We start from the raw sequence: 21,649 nt of genomic DNA, 5'->3' as shown, positions 1-21,649 counted from the left end.
AAGATTGACGTAGTCGATAATTAATTCCCTTAAATTTTATTTATTAAGTTTTTGTTATTTTCCTACTTCCTTTTATAACATATATTATTTAGATACATTAGGTTTTTTTCCCTTGTCATCCTATAAATGAAATATAATGCATTTTTATTTTCCTGAAATTTATGAGATTAATATATAGATTAAAAAGAATTATATAGAGTACTAAAAAAAGCATTTGCCTTTAATTGTGTTTTAGATTTATTTTTATGTCATTTACTTTTATTTAGGTGTTTTGTTTATGCATGGAGTTTTGTTCAGTAACGAAATATTAGTTCGATGTATTGAAGTGATATTTAACAGCATAAGGAATTTACAAACTCCTGATTGTGTGAGTACTTGGCTGTTTATATGTATATTATATAATTCAGTATAATTGTTAAATATATTTTGAAATTGAAATTTTAGGTTGGTGAACCAGATCAAATAAGAAGGTACAAATTGTATCCTTCTTTGCATATCTCAAATGGCTATTCAAATGAAATTGACTACATACAAGAAATTGAATCTAGAAAGTACTAAGCAAATTCTCATTTTCTCTCTTTTTTTTCTTCCTTTTTCTTGTTTATGTTTTCTAAATTACTTAATGTTAACACTACACTTTAGAAATTTTGTTTTAGAACCCATGTATTTAAAGTTTTTACAATCTACACTCTTTAGTATGTATCTTCCACTGTAAGGATTGCTACATAAAATTTGCTATTCCAGACATGCTGTGTTTTTTTATTTTTTTTATTTAAGATTATTATTACCACTAAACTTTTCATTTCAATATATTGACTGAAATTTAATTTTTTTTAATTCTTTGGAAAATCACTTCAAAAATTTCAAACTATATTAAATACCATAATAAACATTTCTACTTAAATGCTTTCATCTAAAATAGGTAATTTTATTTAGCAAAAAGCTTATAAAGAAGTTATTTGAACCACAGTTTCTTTCAATGTTACTTATAAAATAAAATATAAAACGTAACACAGCCACATAGGTCTTTATCTATGATGGTTATGATTTATGGTCAAAAAGTTAATGAAATAAATATTACACCAATGATAATCAGAAGTGTATATTGCTACATTAGCAGAAATCCACATGAAATCCAGTGTGCGCTTATTACACTAAAAGAATACATTTAGAATAATTGTACATTTCTTTCACATTTTTTGTCAAAATTAATTTAGTTCTGTTATTTTTTAAGTAAATATTTGTGATATTTTTGAGCAATTTTAATCAAACAACTTTACATTTTAATGCCCCTCTCCATTGATATATTGAATGTTGACTGTATAGCTTTTGTCTTAAGTTTTCACTTCATATTAAAAAGGAATCTAAGTAAAAAATCCAACCTGCATTTTTATAAAAAAGAAAAAAAATTGTTGAGGGGTAGAAAATTCATGTATACTGCACATATCACTAACAGTTTTGGATTAAATTAAAATTAAAATGTGAAATACCTGCTTTGAATTTCCATTAATAAGTTCTCATATTAAATAGGAAAAGTGGCCAATCTATATGTGGTATGCAGATTCAAGATTCTACTACAGTTCAAGCTTGCAAACATAAGAATTATTCCGTTTTAGTCAGTAATGTGGATATTTATAAGAATTATATTTATGATCTTCTGGAAAATTCTCCAAATAGTCAAAAACTCTCAAAGTATATATTTTTTTCTTATAGTTTAAGCAATTTTATATTTTTTGTAATTTTTATAATTTCTGTACAATGTACAACATTGTTGTTGAACTTAATTATTTATGTTTACAATATTTCAATTTTCCCCCTTTTAAACTTGATATTTAACTGTTATATTGCATGTAGTCAAATGGAGATAAAGTAGAATAACCTTAAAATATACACAAGATAAATTATACTTTAAAGTAACAAATTTCTGATAAATTTGCTAACTTGTTATAAAATATATGCATTACATTAAGTAATGAACATGAATTTCCTTCTCCTGAGATTAGAAATGTTTATTTCATGTCTGTCTTCTTTGCAAAAGTGTACAGCTTATCACTTTTTTTAAAAATATTGTACAGCTTTTCTGATGATGATAAATTTATACATAAGTCGTAGAATATTTTGCTCAAACAATTTTTTTTACTTATTTTTTTAAAATATTTCTAGTCTTAATACTTTGATCTATAGTACCAGAAGGTTGTAGAGGGTAGAAATTTAAAATTCCATTCCTTATCTAGCTTTATGGAGTTATTTTTTTTGCTACGATATGAAAAAAAATTACAATAATTGGTATCTCTATGAAAATATTAGTTTTTAACAATTATATTACTTGCATAATTTTCAAATTTAAATTTTCACATACTAGGACTCAATCTTAATCATTTCAGAGCTATTAAATAATCAAATTAATTAGAGCAGATGTAATTTTAGGTTGCCTACAAAATCAGTCATAAAAATGTATCTTCTTTCTACATACCCTTTTTTTCAGTAGTTTTGGATTCTAGATTCTTGACTACCAAAATATGGGTTGTACAAATCTGTAAAATATGGTTCCAGTAGTTAAAGAGGATAAGTTTGATCTCCTTAATGTTAATTTTCCTTTTTGGTACTTTTCCTAACTCAAAGATGTTGTATTTTTAAATTTTTTATTCATCAAGAGCTATATGACCAATTCCCTATAAATTTAATATTTTGTCACTTAAAATTATAAAGATTAAATATGTGTAAAGATTTAAATAAATTACAGTTCAAAGATTTTTCAACTATTGTTAAATAACGCATAATTGTAAAAAAAATTTTTTTAAGGGAGATTTCCTGAAAAAGTATCCTGAGATATGAAGAAATACACAAAAAAGGAAATTAATGTTGAGGGAATTAAGCTTTTCATTACTGTCCTACCTTAACTATTAGAACCATATAATTTTCAGATTGCAGTATCACCTTTTCTCTGAGGGTCAAGATCTCAAATCTGTCAAAAAAATATGTATATTCAGAGAAAATATGCTTTTCTGTCTGATTTAATAATTAAAATATCTTCTTCACTTATTAACTAGCATGATTAAGGTTAGATCTTTGAACCTAGTATGCCAAAAATCAATCTTAGATTAAAAGTTATTCAAGCATTTTTTTTTTTTTGTGCACTGTGGTTACCTACAAAAAACATTACGACCTATGAATTCACATCGAATGTACTAGTTAAGAAATGTTTATTTTATAAAATGTAACAAGTTATGGTGCATGGTTTATTTATAATTTTAATTCATTTTCAAGATTAGTGCTATTTTTTTTACTTGAAAGTTGTTAAGCTAGTTTTAAAAGCCATTTTGTTCCTCTTTTATTGATTTCAAGTGTATTCTTTGTAGGACATTGCAAGAGGATCATACTGGTCATATTTATGTGTCTGGGGCTATTGAAAAACAAGTAATAACTGCAGAAGAAGCTTTGAGAGAATTTGAAAAGGGACAAATTAATCGAAAAAATCTTCTCAAAAATTTGAAGACTGAATCTAGTTGCTATAGCCAAACTGTTTTTGTTATTAAGGTTCTTCACACTCGTTTAAATACCGGAGCTGATAAAGTATCACAGGTTAATTTTTTCTTTTTAATTGTTATTCATCACAGCATTAAAGTTATTATTAATTATTTATTATTTCTTTTTTGTTGAATTGAATTACATAGAGCACTAGCAGTTACGAAAAATGTCTTTGATTTAGAAATGACATAATTATCAATTATTCCTACATTTTAATTTAACTTATATTGCTGGTAAATAAATATTTTGCTTTTTCATTTTGTGTAAATAAATACTTTTTTGTTTTTAAAATAGATAAAAATATTGTTGGTAAATTTTTTAAAAAATGCACTTTAAATTTTTTTTTATTTCAAGAAAAAACCAACCAAGAAAACAAACACTCAAATATTTGTTTAAACTGAACATTTTTTTTAAAATTTTGAGTTAGTAAAAAGTTAACTCACCAGAGGCTATTTCGAAAATTGCAAACATTTAGCTGCAAGTTTTTTAATTACTTGTAGAGAATTAAATGATGTTGCTTGTCACACATTGTTGCCAATTTACTGATGGTACTTTTTATGATAATTTTATTGTACATCTATGTCCATTATACATATATACATTGTACATATTCCATTTTATGATAATTTCAGAGAACAGCTTTTGCTTGTTCCAAAACGGGTATATTTCTCTAAATTATTTCAAGCAACCTATATTTGCTCATCATCATTCATGCTGTCCCAAATCTTGTCTAACCAGGATCCCATCAAGGGGCTTGTCATCCATCCTTTAGTGGAGCAGATAATTCGAATATTTGAATGAATTCTTAAATCCTGGCATACATGGTGCAGCCTGGATTCACACCCAGATTGGACCATGTTTATCAGATCAGTTCTTTAAGCATAATAAAAGTGGGAAATTTATGGCCAGTTGCCGTCGCTTCTAATGTCACAATTAATCACTTCTTGCATTCTTTGTTAGAAATCCTTATTGTATCATTTTCTACCATATCATTGGTTTCAAACTGTGCCATCATTTGGTCCATGTTTGCAATATTAAGATTTGTGTAGTTATTTTTTACACACAGCTTAAAGAAATCCATTTACAGCATCAACAAAGTTGGAATGCAGTTTCTTGCTTTTATTTGTACCTTTTCTCCTGAGATGTTAAATCTTTTCCACCAGTTACAGAGAAGAAGCCTTGAAATCATTGAATATGAGAAATTGAAATTTACAGTGCTTCTTCTAGCATCCAATTTGAAACTGCAAACTGTTTTCACTTTCTTTTTCTAAAAATTTATACTGTGTATCATTCAATTTTATCAATAGCGGTTTCCAGCTGCTCATCAATTAATTTGATTTTTTACATCTATGGTTATTGGTCAATAATACTTTTTTATTGATCTTATCTTTGATGCTTTTTCTGTCGATTTTAAAATGTCTTAAAGTTTGAACTTGTAAGAATTTATTTTTTACATCTTGGATCAAATAATTGGTATCGGTATAGACTGCAAAGAGATTTCAAACAGACTGATTTTCATATTGCTATGAACATGTGCAGGTTTAAAGATGCCTCATTCCATTTATATTTTTCTTCTTCATTCAGGTCAATTCAAAGAAGAAAAAAAAAATTAAATTCTCAAACCGCTTCCTAACTCTGAAATATTTCATGCTTAATGACCAACACTCTTACTGACCATTTTCAATTGATCTGAATTGAGACATGTGGCCTCACAAGAGGAATGAAAACAAGCTTTTCGCTACAATTCAACTAGCATGCTTTGAACATTAGAAAATGTTTAAGAAAGTTAAACAGCTAGTGATGTCAGCAGATATACTTTGAGGAGTCTGTCAGTCAGGATTAAACCACAGACGTACACGTGGTTTAATCTTGATCTTGATGCAGCCTCTGTAGAAAAAAAAATTTGAATATGCACTAGGAGCTACTGAAAATTTTTATCTTATTTTCTCACTATCCTTTTTTATCCCCCACGAATGAGGAGAAGCACTTGACGGAGTTGGGATATTAAAAGGTTGTTGTTCGATGTAGGTTTATTCAGTTTTGATCGTTGGTCGATGTGGGAGGTTGAGAGGGGCTTATTCAGTTTTGATTGCTGGTCAATATTTGTATGAAACTATGGATGGAATTATAGTTTTATAGTGGAATTATAGTTTTTTTTAAGGAATACCTAAAAATAATATAAATTTTTTTAGGTATTTCTAAATTTTTTTAGGAATACCTAAAAATATTTTCTTCTGACCTTTTACCAATTGTTTTATTACTTGCATGTTATTAAATGATTTTACATATCATAGGAATAATTCACGAATTACACAATTCATATTAATTTCTTATTTTTAATGTTGATTTTGTTATGATTGTTTTATTTTTTATTTGTAGTACCCCATTTTAATCGCAGTGATTTTTTAATTCTAGGAGAAAAGAAAATTTAGTCAACTATGTATTGTCTATCTTGATAGAGACAAGGATGTTCCACAAAATAGAATTTCACATCAAAATTTTCAGAATAATGGTAATGCTTTACAATTTTATTATTTGCATTTATTTTTAGATTTTTATTGTGTTTATACATTCTTATGAATTTGAGTTTTCATATATTATTCACTGGAAAATAATTTAAAGCTTTCAGTGTTTCATAGCTATAATAATTTACCCTCTAAGATTTTTTTTGACCCCAATTCCTGGTTATCTGCATGACTGACTAGTGTCTCCCTATTCTACAAAATATGTGCATAGTAGAAAATATCCTTTCAAACTTTAATTAAAACTCAATTTATACTGCAATTTTCATTTTAAGTTTCCGTTTATTAATATTATTTTAGAACTGTTTAGATTCTTTAGAACTATATAAACTTTATGTAAATTGCTAGATAATTAATTTTTTATTTTGTAGGGCATGCCTATAAAGCTGTATCTGCTTTACAAAAGTGTTTTGAAGCTTATCGAGAATCATTGAGTAGTAGCATGATAAAGGTAACTAAGATATCTTTTTATAATTTTGTTTTTTGTATTTTTGAACATATTCATCATGTAACTGTCATATTATTTGTAGGTGATCCCTTACAATGATTCCAAATTGACGCAGCTTTTTCAGTCTCATTTTAAGGGAGATGGAAAAATAAGAATACTCATCTTTGTTAGTCCTGTTGTGGAGAATTATATAAGCACTTTAGTGAGTTACTTATAGCTTTAATAAACTTTTTTACCACAAACTAAAGCCTTGGGAGAAATTGGGCTTCAAACCCAAGTACAAGAAATCAAATAGAATTTTTTTCAAAAAGTAATTTCAGGTCAGCTGTTCAATGATGGTTATAAAATGAAATACAAATGCAGATTTATGAAAAGAATATATTTGAAGATCTGAAAGATTTTAAATTTTGATCCATCTTTTTTGTTTTAATTCATAATTTTTGTTGAAATTAGAATAATTTCAATTTAGAGACCGTCTGCAAATTACATTGTGCAGGCATATAGCCCAACCCACAAGATTCATTGTTTCAACCTTTTGGGGAGTTCAGTCATTTTATGGAAAGGAAGCTTTATTATCAATTTTACATTATCAAATTTTTTAATGATGAATTCATAGATCTTATGTTTAGATGTTTACAGCAAATTAAGTAAAAAGTTTTGTCAGATGGAGTTTTGTAGTGTAACAATTACTGATTTGCCTCTGTCATGTGATTTAAAAATATAGTTCTATTCAGCATTACAGTCATCATAGAATTTTCGATTTATGAATTGAGGGATTACCCACTAAAACTATTTTTATACAAAAATGTTAGTTACATTCACCGTGTTTTCATTTCAAGTGCTTTCATTCATTGAAACCTTACTTTAAAATTATTTCATGCAGAAAATTTGGAGCTCAGTAACAAATTTGAATTACATATTAGTATGAGGGAATATTAACTAATTGATTCTGCTAATATAAAACTTTTATCTAATTGATAATATAAAACTTTTCTATATATTGATTTGAAACTATCATAAGTTGTTCAGTAGTGATAACATTATGCTGGAAACTGTTAAAACTTTCTATTTTAAACAAAGCCTGAAATTAAAATAAGTATTTTGTTATTCTTCAGCAGTTTGTAGGACGGTAATAAAAACCACTTAAAATTACGGTTCAAAGTTTCTTATAAAATTGAAAAAATTAATAATAATAATTAAAATTATTAAGTTGTTTTTCTGTTATTTTTTCTCCCGTAAATATCCATAATACCCTTTTACTATTGATAAAAATCTTTGCTTAATTAGATTTTTGAAATTTAAATGAAATTTAATCTGAGTTTGCTGTATGATTTAAAGAATTACTGCATCAAAAATTTTATAAATCAATATTATTATTATTCTATAAGAAATAATTTGAGTTGACAAATTATTTTTATTCAATGGATTAATCAAATAAAATTTTAAATGTATATTTAAAAATTGTAGGAAGCTATGAATTTCGCTGAAAGAAATCAAGATAAATCTTCTGTGTCCTTTTCTTCAGCTGTTCTTTCTGTAGGATCTAAATTCAGTAGCCAAATTCATACGTCTAGAAGGGAATATGAACATAAATGGAAATACTTAAGTAATTGTCTTTTTCTATTTAAAAAAAAAAATCTTGCTTGTTTATTTCAAAAATTAGATAAAAATATGAAATTTTGTATTGTTTTAATAAAAAGTGATGGTAATATAAATTTTATTTTTTTATAATTTTTTTTTAAAAATTCAAAAACACATTCTAATAATTTTATAATTTTAAGTAATATTTTAATAGCTGTAAATATTTTAGCTCTATTGTTTGAAAATTATTTTTCTTGTATGTGAGCAATTTTTTTCATTAACATATACAAATTAATTAATATTTTCGTCTCAAAAATATTTTGTAGAGATGTATCTGTGTCTAATAAATCTCTGTACTAAATGTGATAATATAAACATACTGATTTATTCATACATTTATAGAAAAAATCTTCTAGATCTATAACAAATTATTTTTGATTGTACTACATGGGTTTAGAATAACCCTAAAATTTTATAAATTAACTAATAATAATAATAAAATTAAGGAAAAACACTAAAAAATATTAAGAGCAATTTGATTAAATTGCAGTTAGTTTGATCTTTACAGTTTACTACATTTTGGATTTGTAAAAACATTTATTTAAATGTTTATTTTCAGCACATGTTTCTGGAGAACTGACACCAGCTATTAATATCTCTTCTAGTTCTGTGAGTATTGCGGTAGCTAATTAAATTATTATATTTACTCTTTTTGTCGTTTTGTCGTTGTTTTGTTACAACAATTGTATATAAATGTAAGAATTTAAAACAATTTATTTTGATGCATAAGCAGCATACCATTAAAATGTATTGTGTAAAAGGTAATAATTTGTAACTAAACTTTCATGATGATAAGGAATATTAGATAATTAATGAGTCATAAACTGTATTTTGAATCATTTTAAAGTTTCCAGTTTCATCTAAATAAATTTACGCTATGTACGGGAAATATTTTTATCTGTTAGTTTAATGCTTACTGGACCTGTAAATTTTCTATTATTTGTTAAAATTTTTCTGAATAATTTTATAAACTATTTTTATAGAGTATTTTTAATACCTATTTATTAACAAAATTATCCCTATAGTATAGTATAATTACCCCTATTAGTACTTAAAAATAAATTTAAATAAGTTTTTAAAGCAATAAAACAAAATTTACTTTTTTAAAGCAAGACGCATATTTGGCTTGTGCTGAACAAAGAAATGAAATACTGTATATGAAAAATTAAAAGCTCTTTTTAGGTCAAAAGTTCCATTTTTAAACTCAGCTTAAGAAGTTCATTCAGCTATGGCACCTTCTTTATAAACAGCACAAATTTCACAAGCAGCTTTTGTGACTTTAGAACCTCTACGAGAAACAAACAATAAGAATTCTGAATTTAAAGTTTGATGTGCAATAATTAAACTTGCAAAAGTTTAAAAAATTAACAAGTAAAAAGTTTTGATTTTAAAAAAGTAATAAGTAAAAAGTACAAGTAGAAAACAAGTAAGGATTTTAAGGTACATTTGGAGGAAACGAAAAATTCAAAATGACCTTAAATTTCATTAAAAATGTAAAAAACAAAACAATTATGATTTAAAATGCATTAAATTTTAATTAAAAAAATATAAAACTTTAAAATGCATGAAAAAGTTACAAATTCATTGAAATTGTAAATGTGGAAAATTTACAAACCAGTTAGCATTCAATGTTAGCACATAAAAAGGAGTTTTATTAATTTAAAACTACCAAATCTTTAAGAAAATTTTTTTTTTCTTCAGAATTTGTAGATGAAAATTTTAAAACTTAAACTTTATTTATTTTTATTTTAAAGTGCTTGTATTGGTAATATATATAAAAAAAGTGCAATGAAATAATGGTTTGTGACTTCTTTTTTAATTAACACTCATTAGGACTTGTTTTGTCATAACTGCCCCTTCTTAACTTAAGCAAAACTTAAAATTTGATTTGTTTTTTATATTTTAATTTAATAAATATTTCATGAAACTTATTGTTATTTTTGCTTATTTAGTTTAATAAATTTTTTTGCAGAAAATTTTAATGGAAGATGAATTAAAACTGAATGCTCTGGAAGAATCCCTCACAACCAAGATGTCGAAACACAGAAACTTGACTCAAAAACTAATGGATTTGCGTAAATATTTTTTTTTTTGTTATAGTCATAATTTTACATTTTCAATTTTGAAATTTATTAGTATTAGTGTGATTTAATTTAATACATTTAGTTATAACTTTATTTGCCTTTTTCATAATTCAGAAAAAATAGCTTCATTTCTAAAAATTTTTCTAAAATAATTGTTTTCATTATGTAACTTTAAAATGGTTACCTATAATAATTAAAATGTTATATGATTTCATATATGAGTAGTCTAGATTTCTAGTTATTATAGGCTAAAAGAAAGATAGATAGATACTAGATTTATAGGCTAAAAGGAAGCAATATACTTATTTCATTATTTAGCTAAGATTTCCCTATTTTATATCTTGTGTATGAATTATTTTTATGCAACTTGTAAGTTTTATGAAATGTAGAAATAAACAGTAGGCTTTTTCTTCTTTTTTTTGATACCATAATTCAAATATACATATTTATTGCATACACTATCATGCATTTCAAACTGCTAGGGGGAAATAATTATAGAGTCAGCTGCCTTGATGAAAGTTGCATTTATTAGTTTTATAAACTGAAAATATGGGATAAAATCGGTTAAACTGTTTACAGTTTGGGCATATCGACATAAACACATAGTTGAAAGATTGACATACTGCTTCTGCTTATCACATTATTCTTAAAATTTATGATATGTTGAATCAAAGAGGAAGGAGGAATTAAAGATGCATCATGGATGGTTATGTTTACTTTTAATTTTTGAGGTGGTAATGGACAATTTGAGATGGAAAAAGAATGGTAATTGGTAAAAAGCTGAGATATCATTTGCAGAGTTTGTAAAATAATATTAGACATTGCTTAGTAAGTGCCTTCAAAGTAAAAAGTTAGCTATCTGAGCATTTAAAATGCTGTAAATTTCTTTTTGCTAAAATAATGCACAAAATATCTAACTGGAAATTAAACACTCACTAGGAAAATAAATTAAATTTTTCATATATATGTTAATGCATATTATTGTATGTAAATTTAAGGATAATTTTTATTCTGCTAGTATGAAAGGAGGAGCACCACCCATAAATTTCTAATAATCATTTTTTTGTTGCTTTTTTTGAAAATTGTGGAATTAAAAACAGTGCATTTAAATGGGCCTCTAAAATTCCAATTTTTATACAAGACCTAACACAGAGACCATCTTCTACTTCAATAGCACAACAGTCCTTTTTGCTGGCTCAACCATGAACTCTTTTCAGCATTTTTTTTTATCTACAGCTACATCTCTCCAATTTTTATTTTTTTTCTTCTCAATTTTATCCTGCCATTTACTTGGTTGTTTCTAGCTCAGGATAATTCAAAAAGATTGTTGTGGGATAGTCTTCCGAGCTTTTCTGAATATGGTTCAATTTTACATTTTCTAACTTGGTTTCTTTCAATACAAAGGACCAAAACAAAAGAATAGTATTATACTTATTCCCAAATTTTGCAAGCTTCTAGTGTTTTAAATTAATAAAAATAGTTAAGTTGGTTGAAAAGTTTATTTTAATGTAAACTGAGATTTTAGTAAAGGACAACCATGCACATTTGAGATGTCCCAAAAAAATTAAGTTTTTCATTTTAATTTTTGTAGTAATTATAAATTGCATAATTTTATTGTATGTAAGATTTTTTTCACTATCTCTATTTATTTAAAAAATTTTATAAGCATCAAATAGGGTTTTCCACAAATATCATTTTGTACTATTAAACAAAATTTATTTTTTGAAAATGGCACCAACATTATTTGGGGAACATACCTTAATAAAGTATAGTTAATTTCACAGTTTTATTTCCTCATATTATCAAATTTTATTGTGGTGATGATTATTGTAGGATATAATCATTTATTGTTAAATTTTGTTTTAGGATACAGAATGAAATTTGTGAAAACCTTCTTATCATTTGAAGCTTTCTTTCAAATTTTAAAATGTACAATTATTAAAAACGTTTTAAATATTCAAAATATTCTAATCAGACTTTTTTCGTAAGTTTCCAAATACGNATTAACACCAATTTTTGATTTAATTAAATCCAAAGCAATAAATTTAACAAGTTCAGTATCAAATTTAATTTTATAACCAAAATTAATAAGGAAATTTTTAAGAACTTTATTTTTAAAACCAAAAATAAATTTACTAATAGTGAAAATATTATTCAAATTAACAGGTAGGTTACAAAAATTCTAAAATTCATCAAACCCAATAACTTTACCTTTACTTTTTCCACCTCCTCTTTTATTTCTATATTTTGAATCAAAAACACCAGGAAAATCAAACACTTTTAATTTATCATAAATCAATAATCTTCAGTATTAACATTACCTTCCCCATTAAATTTACTATTTAATCCATAAGGAAAAAGAGTTTTAAGACTACCAATGTAAATATTTTCTAAATCAAGTCTATTATCTAAATTATCCATCAAATCTTTAACGAATTTTCTTTTAAATGATATTTTTGTTATTAATTAAAAATTGGTCCAAAAATGTTGTTTAATGTTATTGTATATTTTTACATTTTTAAATTATAAACCGGAAACGTAAGACAAAAAAGAAAAAAAAAGTTTTTTGTACATTTATTGAATATAATTGTCAAAGTAATGCATACAAGTTACAAGCTTATCGCTATATTTTATGGAAGAGGGTGTTTGAAAACATTATTTTTTGTTCGTAATTTATTGCCAGTCATTGAAACCTCTGGAATTTTTAAACTTTATTGATAAGTAAAGGGAATTGTATGCCTTAAATATATCTAAAGTTATAAAATAATTCTCTAAGTACTTCTTCAGAAATTTGAAAAAAATATTAAACACTAAAAACTCTTTTATTATTGTAGGATAGTGTATATTGCTAATTAACTATTATTTTCATCTTTTTAAGTAATTTTATAATTTTTATTGATTTTCTGAGATCTTTTCTTTTTTACGAGGTGTTATTTTCTCATGTGTGTAAAAGATTCCTTTTCTCCCCATTTTCTGAAAGCACATGGTTGTGTCTCCTTTTCAGAAATTATATACATTAATTAATCATTCTATGTACAATAAATCATAAATTTCCGTTATTTTTTCCAGAAGAGAATTTTAGAAAAAATTTGCAAATTATTGAGAATGAAAATGTTCGTTATAAACAAGTATGTCAACTTTCTTTAAATTTATTATCTTAAGTGGTGTTAAAAATCTTTTTTATTTATTTATTTATTATTATTATTTTTATGGAGAACTTATTCATTATGGAGAGTTTATTAATGTCTATTAACTTTTTCTGTTCGACTTGTCATCTAATTGTTAAAAAGATGCTATACCCAAGGTGAAATGCTTTATATTGAATTCTAAATTTTGTTTTCTTATTTGAAACTTAAAGTATAAAATAAAACTGAGTTCAGGTTATTTAAGAATAAACCATGATGCTGATTTTTTTAGATATCAAAATGCAAGAGAGTAAGCAGATTTACTAGCTAAATCAGCTTTGTGTTTGCCACTGCACCACTCTCCTGTTCCCATAAGAAATTATAAAGCACTAATCAAGACAAGATTTGTAATCTCAAAAAAAACTTCCTTTCAGTAATATAAGCTTTAAAAAGTTAATAGTACTTTATACAAAGTAAAAACGGAATTCTCCCGGAATATACTCAAGTAAATAGGTGTTGCCTGTTTTCAAATGTTGACAGGTTATTATTAACTCCAGAAACATCTCAATACTATCGGTATAGTAGCCTCTGGCTCCCGCGCTTATGGCCTATGTGTGGGCAGTTCCATGCATGGACAACACCTCTTTTTCTGCATCTTATTGAAAGATATTGAAAATGGGGTTACTTCTCTTTCCGATTTTTTCACATCTTTATTGGCCAGCAAGAAGGTGTATGTCTGAGGTTGTAAGCAGGATTTAAAAATAATTAATACTTTTCAATTATTCTATTATTCAAGAATGGTAAGATGTGCTTAAATTATTTATATATTTGAAAATATTATTTTGGGTTTACTCTAGTTTGGTATTCATTAACATAAATACCTGTTTAACTCTAAAAAGACTTAGAAAACGAAATTGATTGAAATTTTAAGTTTTGAGTTTCAACGAAATACAGAAATCTTGGCTGATCAATGAAATTGATCAAAATTTCAAATTTTGAGTTTCAGCAAAATACAGAAATCTTGGTTAATCAATGACTTTATCTTTTACTATGGGAACATATTAATCAAAGATAGTAAAAAACATCATCATAGGTCTTCTTCTTAGAATTTAAAGTGCAGTTTTATAAGTTTCTTTTTTGATTTTACGGAAATAGCATTAGAATCCAGAATATCCAATTTTTTTGGGGATACAGTGGTGGAAAAAGTAATAAATTACAAAAATTTATTTCGTAGTTTGATTTCAAAACTAGAAAGAAATAAGGAATTGTTAATAAGAAACATCTGTTGAAAAAAGTTTGGGAATAAAATCTGTGTGTAGATTTAAGTTAGTGATTTTAAAATTGTATGCTTGTAAAATTCTGTTCTGAGAAATACAGATTGTGCAAGTATTTTCGTTTTCATATCAAAGACTATTCTTTTCAAAAGTTTTTTTTCCATGCAAAAATCTATTCCGAACAATGCAAAAAAAGAAAGTGCAAAGTCAATACTTTAAAAGTGCCATTATAGGAATTATTTTTATAATTTTCTTAAAAGTGTAGTGGGTAGCAATGAAAAATCTGTGCTTAAGCGATAATTGCTTGCGACACCTATTAATATTTTTACCAAATCAAATCTATTCAGCTGAGTAGACTTAATTAGTTAGCTTGCATAAAGTAATTTGAAATAACTGGTACGATATGATATTATTCTTGTAAACTTTCTTGACGTTTACTCTTGTAAACTTTCTATGGGTGAAAGCTTATTCAATTTTCAAGATATTTTGAGTTCTATGATTTGAGAATGAATGACTTGTAGATCTCGGGTAGTGTATTAATGTTACACTAAAGAAAAAGTATCTTGCATAATGCTTTAACTAATTAACGTGCAGTTTTTAGATTAAATTATTTTATTGAAAATAAGGACTGTCCTTACTTTATTTTAGTTTTTCACCATTATAGCATTATTAGTTTTATGGAGAGCTAAGAATTAGATTAATTGATTTTTAAAAAAAGTTATTCAAAAAATGAATTATTTATTTTTTTAATAGGAAAATACAGTTTTGCTACAAGATCTGAAAGGTCGTGAGTATCAAGTTCAAACTCTTGAGCAGAAACTATTTTTAGCTGAACAGACCATTGAAAATCTGAACAGACAAAATCTTGGCTTTCAGCAGCTAGCAGAAAAAGCTAAAACAGAAGTAATTTTTAAGATTTTTTTTTAATCCTATTCTCGATTTTAATATGTCAAATTACTTAAAAACTTTTTTTACAGTTGAATTTGGTTTTGACAATTTGCATAAAAATTCTCTTCTAGAATACTATTTTTTTGTTGAAAAATTTGGAAGAAAAAAAAAACAGTAGGTTAAGCAGGAAAGCAATCAGTTTGTAATTAGGTTCTAAGTTTGGTTAGTTAAGATTTTAGATTTCATCTATCCAGACATTTTGTGAAAGAATAAGCATTAAGTCACATTCTATCAACCAGGGTCCTGTTTTTGTGAATTTGTGCAAATAGGGTCCTATTATTTTAAAAACTTTTTGAAGGAGTTTTTAAATTGTCAAGACATACAAGATTATGCTCAACACTCTAAAATTATAATTTAAAAAAAATTAAATTTTCAAAAATAAACAGCAATTGCTGCTTCTAAATTAGAGATGCAACATNGGTGTTGCCTGTTTTCAAATGTTGACAGGTTATTATTAACTCCAGAAGCATCTCAATACTATCGGTATAGTAGCCTCTGTCTCCTGCGCTTATGGTCTATGTGTGGGCAGTTCCATGCATGGACATCACCTCTTTTTCTGTATCTTATTGAAAGATATTGAAAATGGGGTTGCTTCTCTTTCTGATTTTTTCGCTTCTTTATTGGCCAGCCAGAAAGTGCATGTCTGAGGTTGTAAGTAGGATTTAAAAAAAATTAATACTTTTCAATTATTCTATTATTCAAAAATAGTAAGATGTGCTTAAATTATTTATATATTTAAAATTGTTATGTTGAGCTACTCAAGTTTCGTACTCATAAGCATAAATACCTGTTTAACTCTAAGAAGACTTAGAGAACGAAATTGATCGAAATTTCAAATTTTGAGTTTCAGCGAAATACAAAAATCCTGGTTAATCAATGACTTTATCTTTTACTATTGGAAGATATTGATCAATAAGTAACAAAGATAGTAATAAACATCATCCTAGGTCTTCTAAGAATTTAAAGTGCAGTTTTATTTGATTAAGTTTCTTTTTTGATTTTACGGAAATAAGCATTAGAATCCAAAATATCCAATTTTTTTGGGGATACAGAGGTGGAAAAAGTAATAAATTACACAAATTTTATTTCGTAGTTTGATTTCAAAACAAGAAAGAAATAAGGAATTGTTAATAAGAAACTGTTGAAAAAGGTTCGGGAATAAAATCTGTGTGCAGATTTAAGTTAGTGGTTTTAAAATTTTATGCTTGTAAAATTCTGTTCTGAGAAATACAGATTGTGAAAGTATTTTCATTTTCATATCAAAGACTATTCTATTCGAAAGTTTTTTTTCCATGCAAAAATTTATTCTAAACAATGCAAAAAAAGAAAGTGCAAAGTCAGTACTTTAAAAGTGCCATTAAATGAATTATTTTTATAATTTTCTTAAAAATGTAGTGGGTAGCAATGAAAAATCTGTGCTTAAGCAATAATTACTTGCGACACCTATTAACATACCTGCCAACTTTTAATTCCTTCCATTATGATTTTTCCCAGTGGTAGTAAAACGGAATTGAAATTTCTGTTTTAAGCAAAGAAATACGTTGTATTAGAAAAATCTTAACTTAACAACCATGAATGTACACATATTAATATATATACTTAATTTTTTTAAGAATAGTGGTGAACAAAGTCATTTAAAAATTAAGTTCTAAAAGAAAAAGTAGTATATATTTACTACCACTTTAAATATAAAAATAAAATTTTACGCCAAATGCGTAAAAGTTGGCAGGTATGTATTAATATTTTTACCAAATCAAATCTATTCAGAGGAGTAGGCTTTATTAGTTGGCTTGTATAAAGTAATTTGAAATAACTGGTATGATATGATATTATTCTTGTAAACTTTCTTGACTTATGGGTGAAAACTTATTCAATTTTCAAGATATTTTGAGTTCTATGATTTGAGAATGACTGACTTGTAGATCTCGGGAAGTGTATTAATGTTACACTGAAGAAAAAGTCTCTTGTATGCTGCTTTAACTAATTAGCTTGCAGTTTTTACATTAAATTATTTTAGTGAAAAAAAGGACTATCCTAACTTTATTTTAGTTTTTCACCATTATAGCGTTATTAGTTTATGGAGAGCTGAGAATTGAATTAATTGATTTTTTTGAAAAAGTTATTCAAAATAATGAATTATTTATTTTTTTCTTATAGGAAAATGCAGTTTTACTACAAGATGTGAAAGGTCGTGAGTATCAAGTTCAAACTCTTGAGCAGAAACTATTTTTAGCTGAACAGACCATTGAAAATCTGAACAGACAAAATCTTGGCTTTCAGCAGCTAGCAGAAAAGGCTAAAATGGAAGTTAGTTTTTTTTTATCCTATTTTATATTTTAATTATGCCACATTACTTAAAAACTTTTTTTTACAGTTGGATTTGGTTTTGACAATTTACATAAAAATTCTCTTCTAGAATACTATTTTTTTGTTGAAAAATTTGGAAGAAAAAGAAAAACAGTAAGTTAAGCAGGAAAGCAATCAGTTTTTATTAGGTTGGTTAGTGAAGAGTTAAGATTTCATGTATGCATTAAAAACTGATCTATACTTCATTATAAAAGAAATTATTTTATTTGTTAAACTACTCACACATTTCGTGAATTGGTTTTACGTTGGTATCATAGTAGTACTTGTAGTAAAATTTGATAAGTTTCTTTCTACTGCAGTCTTAGATAGATCAAAACTTCTCAGTATCTTTTGAAAAATCAGATCATAGCTTTCAGAAAACAGGCTTATTAAAAATTAGCATTTGTAATATACAAAATAAGTTAAAAATATAGCTCCTTATTAAATAACAAATTTCCAAAATTTATTGAAGATTGAATAAAAATTAGTTAACTAATTTATTCATTTAAAGAGGGACTAGGATTATTTAAATATGAGAAAAAGAGTTTTATTAAAATAAAGAAATTCAAAAATTAGAAAACATTCAATGCCTATAATGATATGATAGGGGAGAGGGTTCCCTAAAGAATTTCTCTTCTTTTCTTAATATTTTCTCATTCTTATATGGCACTCCAATAGAGTTGCAATTTCTCACTACTCCTTAGTGAAAATAATCGGTAATATAGTTTATTATATTTTACATAAATCAACTTCAAATTTGTAAAAAACATATTAGAATCACAATTTACTACTATTTCTTCCTATTATTCTCTTTTACTTGATAAACTAATTTTGATTATAATCACATAATTAATCGTTTGATTTATCGTAATAAAGATAACTCAGATAATTAATTACCCGTTAAAACAGTTTCCTTTATTAAGAGTTTCTGTATGTCTTTTCACTATTTTTTAGTCTTGACTGAATATATTTGACAGCATACATTTTTTAACATTTTTATTTAAAAAAAATTAACTATAGCAAGCTATGTTTGATTCTGAATTCATCTGCAAATATTCTTTGAACCATATTTTGTCATTGATAATAAATAAAGCATAAAATTGCTTATAAATGCTGTATGGTCTGTCTTTATTTTTGTAACTGCTATATTATCTATTAATTATGGTTTTCGTTATGATTGGTTGAGTTTTTGATGAGTGAGAAAAAAGTAAAGTTATATGCTGTGCTTCAGAAAATTATCTCAATTGTATTCAAGTAATATGCTTAAAAATTTAGATTATATTTATTTATGTTATTAGTCAGTTGTATGTTGCTACACATTCTATTTTTCTTGTTACATGATATTTAATCATTAATTACTTAAAAATTAGATCTTTTAAATTAATTCATATGTATTCAATTTGTTATACTTAAAGATTAAGATTGCAATGTGAAACAATTTTTTCTCTCGTTTCAGCAGATTTTTCAACAGATCTTCAATTCTTTTGTGTTGTTGATTTTGAATCTGCATCTTTCCCCAAACTACAGTTTTTTTCTTTTAAAAAAATTGTATTTTTAGTCTATTTTTTGTCAAAATGTACAAGTTAAGAAACTTTATACATAACAAGGGTTCATGTAAAAATTGCCATAATCTTCTAGGGGTGTTAAGTAACATTATCAGAATTAAAATTGCATATGATATGCCCCTGTTATACATAATATTTTTAAACTTGTGCATTTGACAAAAATTAAACTGAAAATCTCATTATAAATATAAATCTGTAGCTCCTTTTAGATTTGAAATTCCCACACCCAAATTAGACAAGATCAAGTATTTGTATAAATACAACAAAAAATTTGTTCCCCAATGTTATTATTTGTTTATGTTAGTCATATTTATGTTGTTTTTCTTTGTATTTTTCTGATAAATTGATTTCTCATCTATTTGTTTTTAAATTAGCTGGATTACAAAACCAAACAACTTATTGATCAAAGCCATGAAATTGAAGAAGCAAAACGAAAAATGCATGAAAAATTTGTTCAAGAAAAGAATAAATTAAAGAAAACTATGGTAAAATTAGTATTATTTCTCTTTTACCATTTATGAATATCTCTGAAAAATATTGGAATTTTTAAAAATAATAATTATTTTTTTAATATGTGAAGTTATAAGAATTCTTCATAATTATTAAGTTGACTCATATTTTACAGTCCTAACAGATTTTCACTCTTAACATCTTGAAAATTATTCACTTCAGTTACTTTTTTACTTAAATCAATAAACAAAACTTTTTATAAATGCCTAAATTATGAATAGTAGTCTTTCTAAAATTTTTTCAGGAGAAACGATATGCTGCTGTTAAAACAGAATTGAAAAGGAAATTGTGTTTAACAGATGAAAAATTAAAACAATTGCAAGAATTTTTAAATGCCGATGACTTGGATACCAGTGGAAGTATAAATATGTTTTTTGTGCCAAGCACCACATCATTTGAAAGCTCTTTTTCAAGTGTAACTGAAAGTAAAAGAAAAGACTCTCTCTATGGGAATTCTATCACTTACACAAAATTTATGAAATTACAATCTGTATCAGGTGAGAATTTTAATAAACAATAACATTAGAAGTCCTGTGTCATGCATGTCCTGATTGGATAATTTTTGTATTTAATTATAAGTACATAGCTGCCAACTTTTCTGCACTGAAATTCAAATCTTCTGCGTTTTAAAATTGCACTTCAAAATTTAGAACCTTTTTAAAACTACTTATGTACACATATTCAAAAGTAAAGATAGGCTCTCCTGCCTTGCTCAGACAATTGCATCTTGAATTTTCACTGCGCTTTAGCGTGATCAATTTTGTTGATCACTAATTAATGCAAAATATGAGATTTTAAGCCTATGATAGTACAAAAAAGGATTATAGTTTTCTTTTAGTTTCTTATAGTTTATTTGAACTGATTGTGTTAAAACACTAAATTTCTCTCATGAACACTATATTCCAATAATTGATAATATAGTTGGTTTTTTGAACAAGGAATAAAAATTGAAAATGTGTAGGATCTTCTACATTCTTAGAAATTTCTTCTGTAATTTTCTTATTATGTTTCTGCGTTTTAAAAAATAGAGGTTGGCAGGTATGTAAGTAGTTGTACTGTTTTAGAGATCTTCTGTAAGATTTTATTTTCATATTTAGATTGATAGAAAAGTTTTTGTTTTTATACTTAATTTTAGATTTTTAAAATTATTTTGACCTCCACTACATGTAAATAAATTAAACATGTGCAAAAAGATATGGTATTTGTACAAAGGCGTGTTTAAGTTGTACCAAAGTCAAAAATATATTTGCCTGCAAATTTAATTTATATGACTTTGTACTAGCATGTAGAAACATTCTCCTGCGAAAGAATAAAATTTGGCGGAAATGTAATAGGAATTTGCAAAAATAAATAAATAAAAAAATAAATAAATGAAAATAGGGGACAAGGTTTGGATTGTTACATCCAAATCTATTAATGTGTTTTACTTTATTCAAAATTTTTTTTTTTCCTACTTAGTTAACTATGTTTTTAGATAAATGATTGAAACTATAAACTTGTCATTCATTGCTTTGGTAGTGATGTATTTTTAAAAACTAATACTTTATTACTTATTATTTGATAAACTTATTATTATTGATACTTATTATTAAAACTTATTATTTGATAACTAGCAGAAGCTCATTAATCATACTTTAATGCTTAAAAAGAGGACTTAC

The 21,649-nt window shown here is 25.8% G+C and overlaps 1 protein-coding gene across 8 annotated transcripts in view; it reads left to right on the top strand.

The window, feature by feature from the left end:
* The window catches only part of LOC107439113 (kinesin-like protein KIF23), a 43,558-nt gene that overhangs the window by 6,711 nt on the left and 15,198 nt on the right, over positions 1–21,649 (top strand). For 5 of the 8 annotated variants that reach the window (XM_071181369.1, XM_071181368.1, XM_071181371.1 and 2 more), the window contains exons 4-17: positions 267–367; positions 445–551; positions 1,531–1,692; positions 3,360–3,582; positions 5,944–6,040; positions 6,422–6,501; positions 6,581–6,700; positions 7,966–8,104; positions 8,699–8,748; positions 10,112–10,214; positions 13,293–13,351; positions 17,728–17,877; positions 19,856–19,966; positions 20,236–20,488. In XM_071181369.1, coding sequence (XP_071037470.1) covers positions 267–367; positions 445–551; positions 1,531–1,692; positions 3,360–3,582; positions 5,944–6,040; positions 6,422–6,501; positions 6,581–6,700; positions 7,966–8,104; positions 8,699–8,748; positions 10,112–10,214; positions 13,293–13,351; positions 17,728–17,877; positions 19,856–19,966; positions 20,236–20,488 — 1,755 coding nt within the window. Of the gene's footprint in view, positions 1–266; positions 368–444; positions 552–1,530; positions 1,693–3,359; positions 3,583–5,943; positions 6,041–6,421; positions 6,502–6,580; positions 6,701–7,965; positions 8,105–8,698; positions 8,749–10,111; positions 10,215–13,292; positions 13,352–15,375; positions 15,526–17,727; positions 17,878–19,855; positions 19,967–20,235; positions 20,489–21,649 lie in introns of all 8 variants that reach the window. The other 3 variants (XM_071181367.1, XM_071181370.1, XM_043039977.2) reach the window with 3 other exon arrangements.

Source organism: Parasteatoda tepidariorum, chromosome 5 (assembly GCF_043381705.1).
Source record: "Parasteatoda tepidariorum isolate YZ-2023 chromosome 5, CAS_Ptep_4.0, whole genome shotgun sequence".
Taxonomy (NCBI): domain Eukaryota; kingdom Metazoa; phylum Arthropoda; class Arachnida; order Araneae; family Theridiidae; genus Parasteatoda; species Parasteatoda tepidariorum.
The sequence above is the reverse complement of the archived record's forward strand: the minus strand, read 5'-3'. Positions and strand labels throughout refer to the sequence as shown.